The sequence below is a fragment of the Sphaeramia orbicularis genome, chromosome 11 (genome assembly GCF_902148855.1).
Source record: "Sphaeramia orbicularis chromosome 11, fSphaOr1.1, whole genome shotgun sequence".
NCBI classification, from domain to species: domain Eukaryota; kingdom Metazoa; phylum Chordata; class Actinopteri; order Kurtiformes; family Apogonidae; genus Sphaeramia; species Sphaeramia orbicularis.
In genome coordinates, this window is record NC_043967.1 from 7941779 (window position 1) to 7956799 (window position 15021).

A 15021-nucleotide genomic window follows, 5' to 3' on the forward strand; every position below is an offset into this window, starting at 1 on the left:
ATAGGTCCATAATGTAATAACTGACCAATTAACATAATAAAAGTCCTGAACCGATAATGTAATAACTTTTGACCAATAACGTAATAACTTATTGCGTTATCGGCAGGTTATTATGTTATTGGCCTGATAAAAAAAAAAAAAATTCTTTGCAAATGTAATAACTGAGACAAAAACTTAATAATATATTAATATCTCTGTATTTAAGTTTCATTTGTTAGATATAACTGTGAAAACTCTCTCTCTCTCTCTCTCTCTCTCTCTCTCTCTCTCTCTCTCTCTCTCTCTCTCTCCCCCCCTCCCCTCCATGTATTTGTCTATTTCATCTCATTTCCCCCCTCCATGTATTTGTCTATTTAACTTGATGTTTAAAATAGTCTCTAGTCCTGTCTGCTGCTCCTTTACCTTTCAAACTATTTCCAAGAGAAGTGGAAGCACACATGTTTACAAACATAGACAATGGGATGATATGAAATATGTATGACATTTATGACATGTAACTCACTCTTGAAGATGGGAATTTTTTTTTCCACTGTTAACCCTGTAAAGCCTGAACCATTAAATTATTGACAGAAAATTCCTGTTCTTTAAAACTGTAGCCTTTAGTGGTCCTTCTGAACAATGAAAAAAAAAAAAAAAATCAAATACTAATTTCCATGTATGTATTTTTTTGCCATCTAAAAACATGTGCACACACAAAAACAGGTTAATGTGTATGTTCTCCTCTAAATTGGTCAGTTTATAGTGAAAATCAGTAAGAAAAAGGAAGTTACTAGCAATGGTACCATGGCTACACCCACCTAGTCATCAATCATCATGATACAGCAAGTTGAATATGGGTTCTTCTATGAAACTGGTCCTAAAAACAGGACATTGGGGCTAAAAATTCAAACCAGATGTAGACTAATGTTATGAAGCAAGTTTGGAAGCACTTTGGATGTATTTAAAAAAATATATTTACCAAGATAAAATAAATTATTTTTCAGATAAAATACGTTTTTATTTGATGGGCACATGTAAAAATCCATGTCACCTCGTAAAATTTACACAAAAATTATATGCTACTGTTTTTGAATATCTTTTTATTTTCTTATACATTTTGAGAATCGAAGTAAATATGCAAGGCAGAGTGTTTCATAAAAATGACCGCTGTTGCAAAATCACTCGTGATTTACATGTGTTTAAATGAGTAGGGTTCCGCATATAACACAAATGGACACAATGGGTTACACTAGAAACCTGGAATGAGACTGAGATTCATGAAAAACCTGTATATCTGGATTAGAAAAACCACTAGGATCGACACATTTAACACAATGTATCTATTTATAGTCTATATAAGACCATTTATACACGTTTTCAGATCAAAAATGACACCCAGGTAGCTTTTCATGTCCCAATTTGGGTCCCGATATTTTATTAAAAATTCATCAATTTTGGGGTTTTTTGTATTTATCTGAGGTCATCATTAGGTCCATCCTGGGGGAAATATGTTTATATTTCTCTTTTATTATTGGGTCTAAAAAGCTGGAAAAGTGCCAGATACCAAAATAAACCCAGTTTCATAGAAGCACACATATCTAATTTTTTTGCACTAAATATACCAAATTATGCAATTTAAACATTTATATAGTTTACTTGAAAAATAAAAAAGACTGTATGTTGCTTGATGATATGTATAATGCATGAAAATCAATAAAATTACAATTGATTTAGAGTTACATCCCCTTATATAACTGCTGTATCAAATTTGAAATGCCTTTTTCAACACAGTTTTACTAAAACACAGATTATGAAATATCAAGTAATTTCACATTGCATCAACCCAATAACTTTTCCTATTGATGTTTCAGTTAAAAAAAAAAATTAATGTTCTCTGACCTTAACCTTTTCAAAATTGGCAAAGTTCTTCTTCAAAAACCACCTGTGCCTCCTTCCTCATTAATGACAGTCTTGTAATGTCACTAAAGGCCTCTGGTGAATAAATTCCTCCCCCTGGTGGATTATCCATGTATTGCATGTATCTAATTGTATACATCAGGTTTTTCAAGAAAAAAAATATCACACTGATCATGTAGAGGGGTTCAAAACTCATATATCAAATATGATGTGTTTGGTGTTATAGGGTTAAGGATTTTTTGATTTCCCATAATTGACCACTAGATGGTAGTGGTATGATATTGACTTTCTTCAGTTGTCCAGACTTCCTTTCTTCCTTTCTAGTACACATGCTGAAAGGTAATCAGGGATCAGTTTTCTTTGGTGAACAGTTCATTTTATTGAAATTCTTGCATATACCACGTACAATCTTATATATTTAGTTCAGGAGGATATAACATTATTGACAGTGTATTCAAAGTTAACTGACTATACCTAACTGTTGGCTAGTTATTATCATTATTAACTATTACAGTTTGATAATATCAGGGGGTAAATGCCTTTTTAAGGGTTTGTCCCATATTTGATCTATTCAATTTATCCATTCCGTTCCACAAAATTTACCAGATGCGTGCACACACACATGCATGGACGCACACATACACACACATAAACACTTTTCTTTAAAAATGTTTATACCCTTGATATTATCAAACTGTAATAGTTAATAATGTTAATAACTAGCCAGCAGTTAGCCAAGTATAGTCAGTTAACTTTGAATACACTGTCAATAATGTTATATCTTGTTGTACTAAATATATACGATTGTAAGTGGTATATGCAAGAATTTCAACAAAATGAACTGTTCACCAAAGAAAATTGATCCCTGATTGCCTTTCAACGTGTCCTAGAAAGGAAGCAAGGAAGTTTGGACAACTGAAGAAAGTCAATGTCACACCACTGCCCTCTACTGGTCAATTATGGGAACTCAAAAAGTCCTTAACAGTGAAAACAATTCCTATCTTCAAGAGTGAGTTACATGTCACAAATGTCATACATATTTCATATCATACCATTGGCTATGTTTGTAAACATGTGCTTTCATTTTATTTGGAGATACAGTAGCTTGAAAGGCTAAGGAGCAGCAGACAGGACTAGAGATCATTTTAACCATCAAGTTAAATAGACAAATACATGGGGGGGGATTTTTTCCACAGTTATATCTAATAAATGAAACTTAAATACAGTGATATTAATATATTATTACGTTATTGGCGCAGTTATTACATTTACAAAGAATTTTTTTTTTTCATCAGGCCAATAATGTAATAACCTACCGATAACGTAATAACCTATTACGTTATCGGTCAAAAGTTATTACGTTATCGGTTCAGGACTTTTATTACGTTATTGGTCAGTTATTACGTTATGGGCCTATTACATTTTAAAAATGGCAGATTTATTACGTTATGGGTCGTTATTACGTTATTGGTTTCTACAGGGACCGAGCCAGACAGGTGAGGCCCTCTTACTCACAGAGTGACAGGACTTGCCTGGTCAGGCAAGGCCCTATTGTTTTTCATTCGTTTTTATATATATCGGTACCACTTTACCATGGCTCAGACCTGCACGTAACATCCCAATGGCACGTTCTCTCTGTTGTATATGTTGTGGTATTTTGAGCTGGCAAAAACATTTTGAGCGTTTTCTTTGCTGCCTTTATATATATAACATTACCAGTAAAACATGACTCTGTGCAAGAGATTCGACTCAATGTTAGAAAATCTACAAACAACTCTTTATAACTCTCACATTTCTGGGACTTCACAGATGAAACTGTAATTTTTTTTTTTAAATCATGGGATGATGTTTATCAGCCTTTTTATGTTATTTTTATTTTCAGTATTTCACACCTTGTTGTTAGGTGTTGTTAACCTAGCTGTAGCCCCAACAATGCCTTACCAGTTATCTGCAGTAGGTTAATGTTCAAGATCCACTGCTTCCTAGTGGTTCTTGTAAAGCAAAAGTATTGTATGTGCTGACATCCTCTTTGAAAAATAACCACCTTATCATTAGTTAATGCCAAATTGTGGTATAGATTTAGCAGTGGAGAACTTAGCAAAGAATATTTGCAAAATATGGAAATTCTAAAATAAAAGGCTTATTATTAATGCAGAATCATGACTGCCCTTCTATCACCAAATGCTTAACACTCACAATTTCAATCTACATAAAGTGATTATCCATCACAGGCACAAATACATACACACACAGTAGGGGGTTTCAAAATAAAAGCCTTATTAAATGGCTAAATCATGACTACAAATAGCTTCTCCCCACTTTTATGACATTCTCAACTGTTCGTACATTTTCAATTATCCAAACTGATTCACTCTCAGAGACAAACATACACATACACAGTAGGGTTTTTCAAACGACCAAATGCTCAACAGTTTGTACAGTTTTTATTCATTAAGGGTGGGGGTTGGAGCCGGGATAGAGTGGTGTGCGTGGAATTGAGATGTCGACAATGGCGGGAGGCAGAGCGTATGGTGTGAGGTCCCGCCCAATGCTGCTTGCAGCTTTAATTGAATATACATTTGACGACACTGAGTGGGATTTCAGGAGAGCCTTTTAAGAGCTGTTAGAGCATTTGTGAGCCTGTGGTTTGAGCAGCATTCTTCACTGCATTTTTTCAGGAGTGCACTAAAATGAATGACAAATGAATGATTATAATTAGAGGTGGGCGATATATATCTCCTACAATATTATCGTAAATGTTGATTTGACGATATGCAATTTTATATTATCGAGTATTCATATTGTTGAAAAGAGAACAATTGGAAGGTGCCTAGACAGTAAACAGTGTTTCCGCTCATAAGGTTTTGCTGTGGTGCTTACAAAAAAATCATCACCGTCGCATTAGACTTATTATACATATGTATAATAGGCCAGGACACACGTCCTGCCCCCCCAAATGAAAGTTTGCAAAGCTTCAGGAGGTAGGGAAAATCATAAAGTTTCACTTCCGCAATTTCATGGACCGTACCCCCCCCCCCCCCCCCCCCCCCCCGTATTATAAGTAGGACGGAAACCAGCCCCCCCCCCCCCCCACACACACACACACACACACACATACACACACTCAGAAAACCCTCATGAAGTAATTCAGCAAAGGCATATGTTTGTGTGCATGTTTTGCAGAAGATGTATGAAGCACTTTAAAAACAAAGAGCTGTTGTTCTGAAACGCAGTGTCTATCCATAGATGTCCTGGTAAGCAAGTACAGTTTTACAGCCTTTTTTTAAAGAATATTGTCCGATTATCATTATCAGGAAATTAAAAAAAAAAAAATAATTGAGATTTTTTTTTTTTTTTTTTTGCCCATATCGCCCACCCCTAATTACAATCATTACTTCTTTTCCATTTGTGATCAATAATGAGAATATAGTAAAAGCTACCTCCCAGACCAGTGTGCAGAATTTGTCAGTACATTAAAATGGCCTCCTGTCTGTGCCATTTATGACACAAAATGTGCTTCTAAGTAACCAGTTTCTAAATAATCACACGATGCTAAATCCATATCTTAATCAGTTAATTGAAAAAAGGAATTCTGAAAAACAGCCTGGAGCATTCCTCCCTGAAGCTCACATTCCTTTATGGTTCAGTGTGTGGTATTTAGTGATATCTAGTGGTGAAAATGCAGACTGTGAACAACTGAATCGCCCCTCACATAAAATTAAAAAATGCCAAAGCCCCTCATTAGAGTCAGTGTTTGTTTGGAATGTTCTGGTCCTGTTAGGTAAGGGAATATAAACTCTGGACCATGTTCAAACATAGTACTTGACAGTAATGCACTTTAACATCAGATGTCATTCCCTCAAAAATGGAAGAAAGAAAAAGAGGAAATCTATCATGAACTGCTGTTGAAACATGACGATAAAACATGGCAAGGAAAACTGTGCAAGGAAAACTGTTCGTTCTGTGCATATAAAGGACTCTAAAGTAACCAAAGCACAATTCTTGTTTTTACATGACTACACACTAATGAAAACAGTTATGAATACTATATTCCATTTCTGCAAATTCATCCTCCTCCTTACCACTAAATCCTTCTAAATCCTTCTCAACAGACATTTATAACAGTTATTTATAAAAGACTGAAATAACATTTATACTCAAAGATCAGACGTGTGCTCATTAAAGGACCTCAGCAAAATGGTTGCACAAACATTGTTCTGCTGGCTGCCATCTTATCTTAAAGAATTAATGAGCAATTTGCTACTGTGCAAAAATTGTCCAATGATTTTTCCCCCTTCCTATTGTGGTAGAAGGAGAAAAAAGATAAATGGGAGGGTCGGTCACAAAAAGTTTGTGACTTTGCTGGAGATGTTTGTTTGAAAGAAATCATTGAGAACATGATGAGAGAATTAATTACACAGAAATATAAAATCAAATTAAGAACAGAGGACGATGAAATGTATGAGAGTAAAACAGTGTGATAAACTCAAGAGCAGCTGGTCTCATGTGGCAGCATCGTAGCTATCAGAGCTCAAGAAATTCCACACAACTAAGCTGTGCACAGAGCTCTGGAGCATGTGCAAAGTTTCCCATAATGCTCACAACCTCACACATTCACACTTATTATCAGTGGCTGGAAACCGCACATATATGTAAGGGTAGAGACTGCGATCTGGTAGGATCGGCGATTCTACCAGTAGAGACTCCGATCGTAGTCTCTACCAGTAGAAACTCCGATCAGAGTCTCTACTGGTAGAAACTCCGATCCTGCCAGTAGAAGGGTTAGGGTTAGGGTTAGGGTTAGGATTGGAGTTTCTACCAGTAGAGACTCTGATCGGAGTTTCTACTGGTAGAGACTATGATCGGAGTCTCTACTGGTAGAGACTATGATCGGAGTCTCTACTGGTAGAATCGCCGATCCTGCCAGATCGCAGTGTCTACCCTGACATATACACGCATTAAAAAGAAGATTCAGCTTGTTGCAACTTCATAGACAGAGAAACACAGTGGAACCTCACCTCTTCTTCGCAGGACTGTCTTCACTGCTCCCACCCAGGACCTGAGAGCGCAAAGAGCCATCTTCTTTGTGGCTGCCCTTTGACCCCGAGCTGTTCAGCTGCCCATTGGATAAGGAACCTGAAGAAGAAATTCATTTAGGTGTTAAACATGTGGAAACTCTCAATATTTATAATGGCGCAATGCAATCATTTAACCTGGATGATTTTAGCTTGGCATATAATCTGCTTCTGACATTTTTAAGTGGCTAACTGAGTTTACTTAGTACAAGTATGATTGTTTTTGCATGGAGCATTGCATCATGAGTAGTTTGTAGTATTGAAGTTGTAATGGTTCCAACTTACAGTGATCCATACACCAGGAGACTTTGAAAAAACCGAAGTATGGCACCCTCTCACTTCTAAAGACAGTTTGACATCAGTCGAAGAGTTTTCATTCACAGACCAGAAAACTGGGAATCTTGAAGAATTACTAATTACAGGACTGCAACAAGATTGCTTTTGAGTTTGGTTTGTTGAAGCTGTTTGCTTCTGGTTATTAAGTGAAAACCTCTCAACATTCACCCCATCACTGACTACCCATTTCTGAGTTAGGGTTACATTTAAAAGATATTTATATTGATAGTTTGGGTTTCAATCCCATTAAAACACAGAAACTATAAAATGCTTCATTTCATTTTAACTTGACTCACAATGTAGAAGGCATAATAAAATCCAGTGCCTGGCTGAAAATAATTAAATACACCCTTCTATCAGATAAGTATAAGCAGTGGTGAATATGTTTCATCTGGACACAAGTTCTTTAACAGTTTCACTACCATGGGCCGTTAAAATCGGCTTTACGAAAAAAAACCTGTAAAGTGCCACAGGCCGATCAGATCGGCTTTGGAGAACACGCCATATTTGTGGACAAACAAACCATCCACCCCCATTTCTTTCTCACATTTCGATGACGTTCTTTCTGTGTCCCCCTTTTGAGACCAAGCAGACGGGAATTTGAGGTCACGCGACCGAATAATATTTTTATATCGTTTTAATGTTTCTTATTCTCCGGTGTTTCATCAGAGGGAGCCCTCCATGCTGGGGGGCGGCTGTGGACTCCGGGGGCTGTGGCGCCTTCTCTCACTGGGGTCCGCTCCTTTCTGGTGGGTGGGGGTCCCAGTTGGCCCTCTCCCACTAGTTGGGATGCGGGGCTGTGTTGCTGGTGCCTGGTCGCCGGGGTCGGCAGCTGCATCCAGGTGCGGATGGCTCCCTGAGACAGCGCCTCCTAAATTGATGTTTTACTTTTACTTGTACATTTTTGTTCTGGTCTACCCGTGCTCAGTCAGTCTTCTTAAGTATGTGTGAGCTTGTGGGTTTGCATGTATATGTGCGTGTGTGTGCGGGTGAGTGGGTGGGTGTGGGTGGGGGGCGGTACTGATTTTTAAACTGATATGTAAAGCACTTTGTGCTACAGTTTTTAATGTATGAAAAGTGCTATATAAATAAAGATTATTATTATTATTATTATTATTATTATTATTATTATTATTATTACAAATTATGCAAATTACGATCAATAATGAATCGGCTGCGTCCGGTGCGTTTTGGATCTAATCAGCAATCGGTCGGATGTTACCGAGCGGTTTCCTGCTGGATTCTTCAAATATTATAAAAACGACGCGAAATACTGAAAAACGGCCAAATTCTGTGGCACTTTTAAGGCTTATTAGCCCCTTAACTGTCTGGCACTTAAAGAGTTAATCCTAAAGGCGGTCATACACTGTGCGATTATTTCGATCATTGCACGCAGCTCCATCTCAAACTGTGCGAATCAGTCATAAAGTCAGGCTCACGATTCATGTTCTCACACTGCACGGACTGATGCTCGTATGCGACCTGACTGCTCACACTGTAGGACCACACACCACAGGACGCACGACACGTTTGAGTGTTGTATCCGGAAATACAATGTTGAAATACCAAGGAATCCATAAAAGTGGACAGACGATTGTGTATTGGCGTGAGTCATGAAATGGTAGTGCTAAACAAAAACCAACGAGCTGCTTTGGTAATATGTGCCATTATCTGCAGGGAATCAAAAAAGAAGAAAAGACAGCGATGTGTTTGGTGCAGGAATTGGTTGGCCAGACGTGGACAGTCTGGGCTGTCAATCCTACAGCAAAGGGAACTAGAGGTAAGCTGCAACAGCTACACTGCACTAGGCCAATAGCCAGCTACTGTTAGCTTGTACGCTACTGTACACGTCTGTGTTCGCGCATGCACAGTGTGAGAATTTGAGGCACATCGGTTCGTGGCACTGCTTTGACAGTACGATACACTCACGAGGAGCGAGCAGGATTTCAAACAGCTCTGTTTTCCTTGCGAACACACGATTACTGGTCGTGAGGTGGTCGTGAGGTGCCAATCGCTTCTCTTCACCCCATGTACACTGCACGAAGCATGACACACGATTAGAGGCACATCGGGCCCGATCCCAGAAATAGTCGCACGAGTGAGAAATCGTCTTTAAACTCGCACAGTGTAAGGCCGCCTTAACAGATGCAGTGAGTAGCTTCTCATTTCTTAAACAACCAACAGTTTGGTAGACAGCATAAAGATTTGACTACGTTTCACTGGAAAAAGGTCATGTGGTCTGATGTGTCCAGATTGACCTTGTTCCAGGGTGATGGGTGCATCAGGGTGAGAAGAGAGGTGGATGACATGATTACCCATCATGCCTACAGTGTTGGGCAAATTACTTTTAAAAAGTAATTAGTTATAATTACTAGTTACTTTCGCAAAAAAGTAACTGAATTAGTAACAGAATTACTCCTTCATAAATGTAATTAGTTACCAGGGAAAGTAATTACTGCATTACTTTTTTGAAAAACCTTCAAATATGTAAAAGGAAAGTGATTTTTGAGTGCGTTTTATGAGCCAATTTCGTACAGCAGACAGGTACTTCATACCATGACTTTGGTGAGGGCCCCGCTTTTCCGCCACATAAATACATATATAGGAAGAAGATGCTCCTCCAGTTAATCCCACATCTCCACTTTTTTCAGTCGCTCCTCCCTGATACAGTGGTAAATGTCTTCATTCCAGTTAGTCGGGCTCTCACTGATAACTCCTCCCCTAAATTAGCTGTGCACATAACTGCATTCAAGTGAATGGGGTGTGCTGCGGTACTCAAACTCGGACATGTCATTAGTCATTCAAGTGAAGGAAGTGTGGACAACTCAGACTCATGGACACACAGTTGAAGTATGAAGGCAGTGTGGACAATTTGAAAATAAGAACAGCTTGTAAACGAAGGGCTCACAATGAATCGGTTCTTATTGTTCACTGAAAAGAGCTGTTCAAAAGAATCGACTTGTCCTCTCGTGCCTGTCTGAGCGAGCCAGGACGGATAACAGCTGTTAGATATCAGTGCATAGTAATGCACCACATTTCACTGCCGGTAACACTAACAGCGTTGTAACATTTCAAATAGTAAGTCATTAGATTACCCATTACTGGAAAACAATAATGGCGTAAGTAACGCCGCTATTTTTAACGCCATTATTCCCAACACTGCATGCCTAGTACCTACAGTACAAACCTGTGGAGGCAGTGCTGAATGATCTGGGGTCCCTTTATTTGGTCAGATCTAGGTGCAGCAACGTTATGTGCACAAAAAATGACATAAATAAAGATTGTGACATTGCATAAGCCTATCAAAACAATGTTATAGTGAATGTGTCACAATCGATGCTAAAGTTGGTCCAACTAAATACTAGTGTTGCATAGTCCTGTGTACATTAAAAAGTATATTCTTGAAAAGTATATTACAAAGATACTCTCCTGAATCAGTGACATAAGACTCAATGTTAGAGAGATTTTATTTAAAAAGGAACAATATTCTGACTATTGTGGACTGACACAATCTAGTAGATTATGAACAGAAGCCACTCCAATAATCTCAGGTAATGAGCCATAGTGGAAACAGAATCTAAACATAACATGCCTGCACTTGAAAACCCTCTATCTGCTGCCCACCAAAGTTTTTGCACATACAGATGGACAGACAGACAGACGACAAACTGATGACAATACCCTGTGGCGAGGGCTGAGGGTAAAAACTGAGAAGAAAGATCACAATTCAATCAAGGGCTGTGACTGTGATTAAAAACATTGAGATGAGCTGTGGGCCTGATCACCAGTCTTTATTTTATGACTTCAGGTGTAATTTTACATGCTGGATATGAATAAAGTTTGGGCCTTTAGGGAGCCACTTCAACTTGTATATAGGCATACACAAGATGAGAAACCGGATATTAACAGTCAACCCTGAATGCCAACACACCTACTCACCAACTCATCAATTATGACTAAAGGGAAAACCAAGTAATAGAAAGTCAGTTTTACTCCACTCCTTTACATCACACATTGCCAAACCTACCGCGGCACCATGGGGGCAGGTTTTTCAGTGAAGGGAGAGTTACTCATACATGCCCTTGCCCACATTTTTCCTTGTCAAAAGCAACTGGTGTTCAGTGCAGATGTACAAAATGTGTGCCTCTCAAATGAAATGTGTGTGTGTGTGTGTGTGTGTGTGTGTGGGGGGGGGGGGGCAGCCCAAGGCAGAAAGAAAAGTGAACAGATATTGCTGGACTTGACATTCTTACCAAGCCCAACTGACAGGGCCCTAATTAAATATTTAGCAAGCAACTCAGACAAACAAAATAAGCCCCCAGACAGATTCTTAAATCAAAAGCAACAACGGGCACCGAGAATTCAAATTAGGTCAAACAGAGGAGTTGAAGTCAATGGTAATTAAGGGAGACGATCAAATTAAATAGATATTGCCAAGATCGGGTTCCTTACGGGATGGTTCTCACAATTCTTGGAACGTGTCATTCAGGCACGTTTGATTCCACAATGGAGCATGAATAACCAAACTTTTAGGGAAAACAAGCGAGGAAGTTCAAAGCTTTTCAAAGTTAGAAAAAAAGATGAGTGGAGGCGCTGCCAAGAGACTGAAACCAACTAGAGACAAGAGGGAGTAATCACATGGTTGAAAATGTACCACTGGTGTAGGCTGAAATATCACTTTGCAGAGCTGAAATCCCAACATTCAAGTCAGTGAGTGAGCAATGCAGCAATCAAACATTTGATGCTGCCAATAAATTATTCCCCTTTTACTCATTTTGACCCCTTTTGAGAGGTATTCATGCCTGACAAATATCTGGTATGGCAGGTTGCTAAATTATACACAGCTATTTCACACAAGAAACTGCAGATTCATTGAGCATTCAGACTGGAAGGTTTGTTTAACCTAATCTGCTGCTGTAATAAACACTTTCATCCACTTTCTCATGAGTGGTTACTTGCCTTCCCAGCACACCCAGTGAAATTCCATTTGACTGATGCTTTAAAGGGATATGTCACTCAACCACACTGCAAAACTCCTAATAGCAGGTGTCAAAATGAAAATAAATTAAGACAATAATGACACCAGTGTATGGGTTAGGATAAGTGGCAACTTGTATGAAATCCTCTCAGCAAGAAGGCTACTGTCAAACAAGCCTGGGCAGTGTGTGATCTGAGAAAGATGTGAACAAGGAGTGGGGGTAGAAACCATTAAATGACAGAGTAGGAGACAGAATGGAGATGGGCCGATTGTGGAATAAGTATAAGGAGTCTTCAAAACATATGATTTAAAGGAGATTTATAAATGTGCTTTGGGCTCAATCAGCACAAACACAATCACGTTCAAATTTTTGCATGTACACGCGCACAGGCTGGTTGTTTTTCTCAACACACGCAGGGCAGGTCAGCACCTGAAAGCGGAGGTACAATCATCGTTGCGGTCAGAAAGTTAACAAGCACCGTTGTGGTGACTAAGGCCATTGCACTGCTGGCAATGTTTTATGTTAGTTTTGGAGAGTCTCAAAGTCCATAGAACATGGGTGAATCACTCTACAATGTCTTGGTTTGCACGAAAGTTTTTCTACTTAATAGGCACTCGCTTTAGTCAGCAAGCTGAATACATTTACATAAAAAGTCTATAGCAAGGGGGGAATCACACACCATAATCCCGCATCTACGGAACATTTCCTGCTTAATTTATAACAACAATTTGAGAAAGTATACCATAGAAATATGTTAAACAAAAAAGAAAATAATGAAAAGAAATCAGAGCTAGGCCAAGGTTCCCATACACTGCAACATCAGTGAAAAATTACAGAATTCTCAAAGATATATATAAAAAAAAAGGGTAGTGTTAAAGAAAAAATCTCAATAAATAATGTTTTTGGGGTTTTTTTGGTTCAAAAAAAGGTAGTGTTGATATTTTAGCATGTTAATCAGACATTTTACAAATTCAGCAGAGACAGAACTCATGTCCAAAAGTAGCTGATGGTTATTATCACAGTTCTCTGCAAGTACTATTGATTTTTACAGGAAAATTGCTCAAAATTTAATAGTTTCCCCCTTAATCACCTAATACGCATCCAGCTGTCCATTTGTTTGCTCTCATTACATTAATGAAGTAAATTTAGATGAAAGGATGAAATGAAAATAATTTGGAGGCCTAGGATCAGAGGTCAGCTACTCTTAACTGAGATAACTGCATGGGTTTCTTTATGAAGTATATGGCATTGAGTTTGCACAAAATGGTTTTTCTAGGCTAGGCTTTCTAAGCTTCTTTATAGCTGATGGTAATAGCTAAGAAAGTTTGTGTAGTGGATGGTTGGGCTCTTTGTGTTATTTTAGGTATTCGTTATTTTGATTTAGGTTTTGAAGTTCATTCCTATTCATAATTGTCGAACACTGTTAATTTGCAACATTGTCATTTTTCCCCCAAGGATTTATATCCAGGGTGATTAATTGGCTCTGAGCTTTTTCCTGCACTAAATGCTCTTTAAAATATCATGCTTTAGAAATTCTCTCTCATTTGACATTAGAGTGAAACATAATGAGATGATGCAGACAGATTCCTTCTGGACAAGATGTTTTGCCATGAAACTCGCACCAGAGCAAACATGAAGTAGCTCATTAACTTTAATTGTGCTAAAAAAAATGACTGACGCATGATGTCCCCGTAGATCTCCAACAAACAGGCCCCTTTTAACAGCCCCCCCACACACACTCATATGCTCCTCTCCACTGCCTGCCTCCACGTACCCCCCTCCATCTCTCCAAAGAGTTGTTTGACATATGCTGGTTGCACATGAGTGCCCATGTGAGGGGCAGAGCTGGGAATCTTGGGAAGGCAGAGGGCTAGGGATGGGCGAGTGTGGCAGACGGGCGGTGAACCGGGGCACGGTGCTGAAAATTGAGCTCTCTGGGCTAGAAGAGGATCGTCACAAGAGGCTGGGGTAGCGGCAGACGTGGAGACAGGAGGGGCCAGGGGGTGGGCAGCAGAGGGCCTTAATGGTGTGCCATCCAAATAGTGGCTCCTATGGGGGGTTTCTAATCACATTTATGCGTGCTTAACTAAGCCCATCGCCTCACTATGTTCACCTCGGAGTCTCAGGAGAGCAGAAGGGAGTGAGCAGAGGTACATAGCGGAACATGGCATATCAGAGGGCTGAGAAGAGCCTATTAGTGTGAGCTGCAGTAATAAGTGAACTATTGGAGAGTAGTCATCCTTTAAGATAGACAATCATCAGGGCTGGAGAATGCCCTGAAAGGTTCTTGATTACACTTACAATCACAGGCCTAAAGTGAAAAGTAGCATAATGGAGTGCATAATAGAGACAAAATTATTCATCGCTTATGGCTGTGAATATACAGTAGACTTCAAAACTAAACTAAAAACTTTCCTCTAACTAAATGTAAACTTTGGCAATCCGTTATGCAACCCTAACCATAACCTCAGCTTTTCACAACTTTGAACTATTCATTTCAATATTCGATAGTCCCTTTTACTTATTTTCTCACAATATCAGAGAGCCAAATGTTAAAGTAAAACACTTTCATGCCATCGTTCATGGAAGTCCAAAGCAAGGGTTTGGGCTAGGGTTATACCTCCAAGTGTTACCTGCAATATACACATCCTGGCCAAAAAAGTCCCCACCTGGCTTTAACCAAGTCAATAGTTTAGATCCTTCAACTTTCTATAATTACTGTAGTGATTAATATG

At 38.9% G+C, this 15021-nt stretch overlaps 1 protein-coding gene across 1 annotated transcript in view; it reads right to left on the minus strand.

Moving 5' to 3' along the window:
* The window catches only part of jarid2b (jumonji and AT-rich interaction domain containing 2b), a 172192-nt gene that overhangs the window by 69453 nt on the left and 87718 nt on the right, over positions 1 to 15021 (minus strand). The window contains exon 3 of the mRNA XM_030148010.1: positions 6915 to 7032. Coding sequence (XP_030003870.1) covers positions 6915 to 7032 — 118 coding nt within the window. The remainder of the gene's footprint in view (positions 1 to 6914; positions 7033 to 15021) is intronic.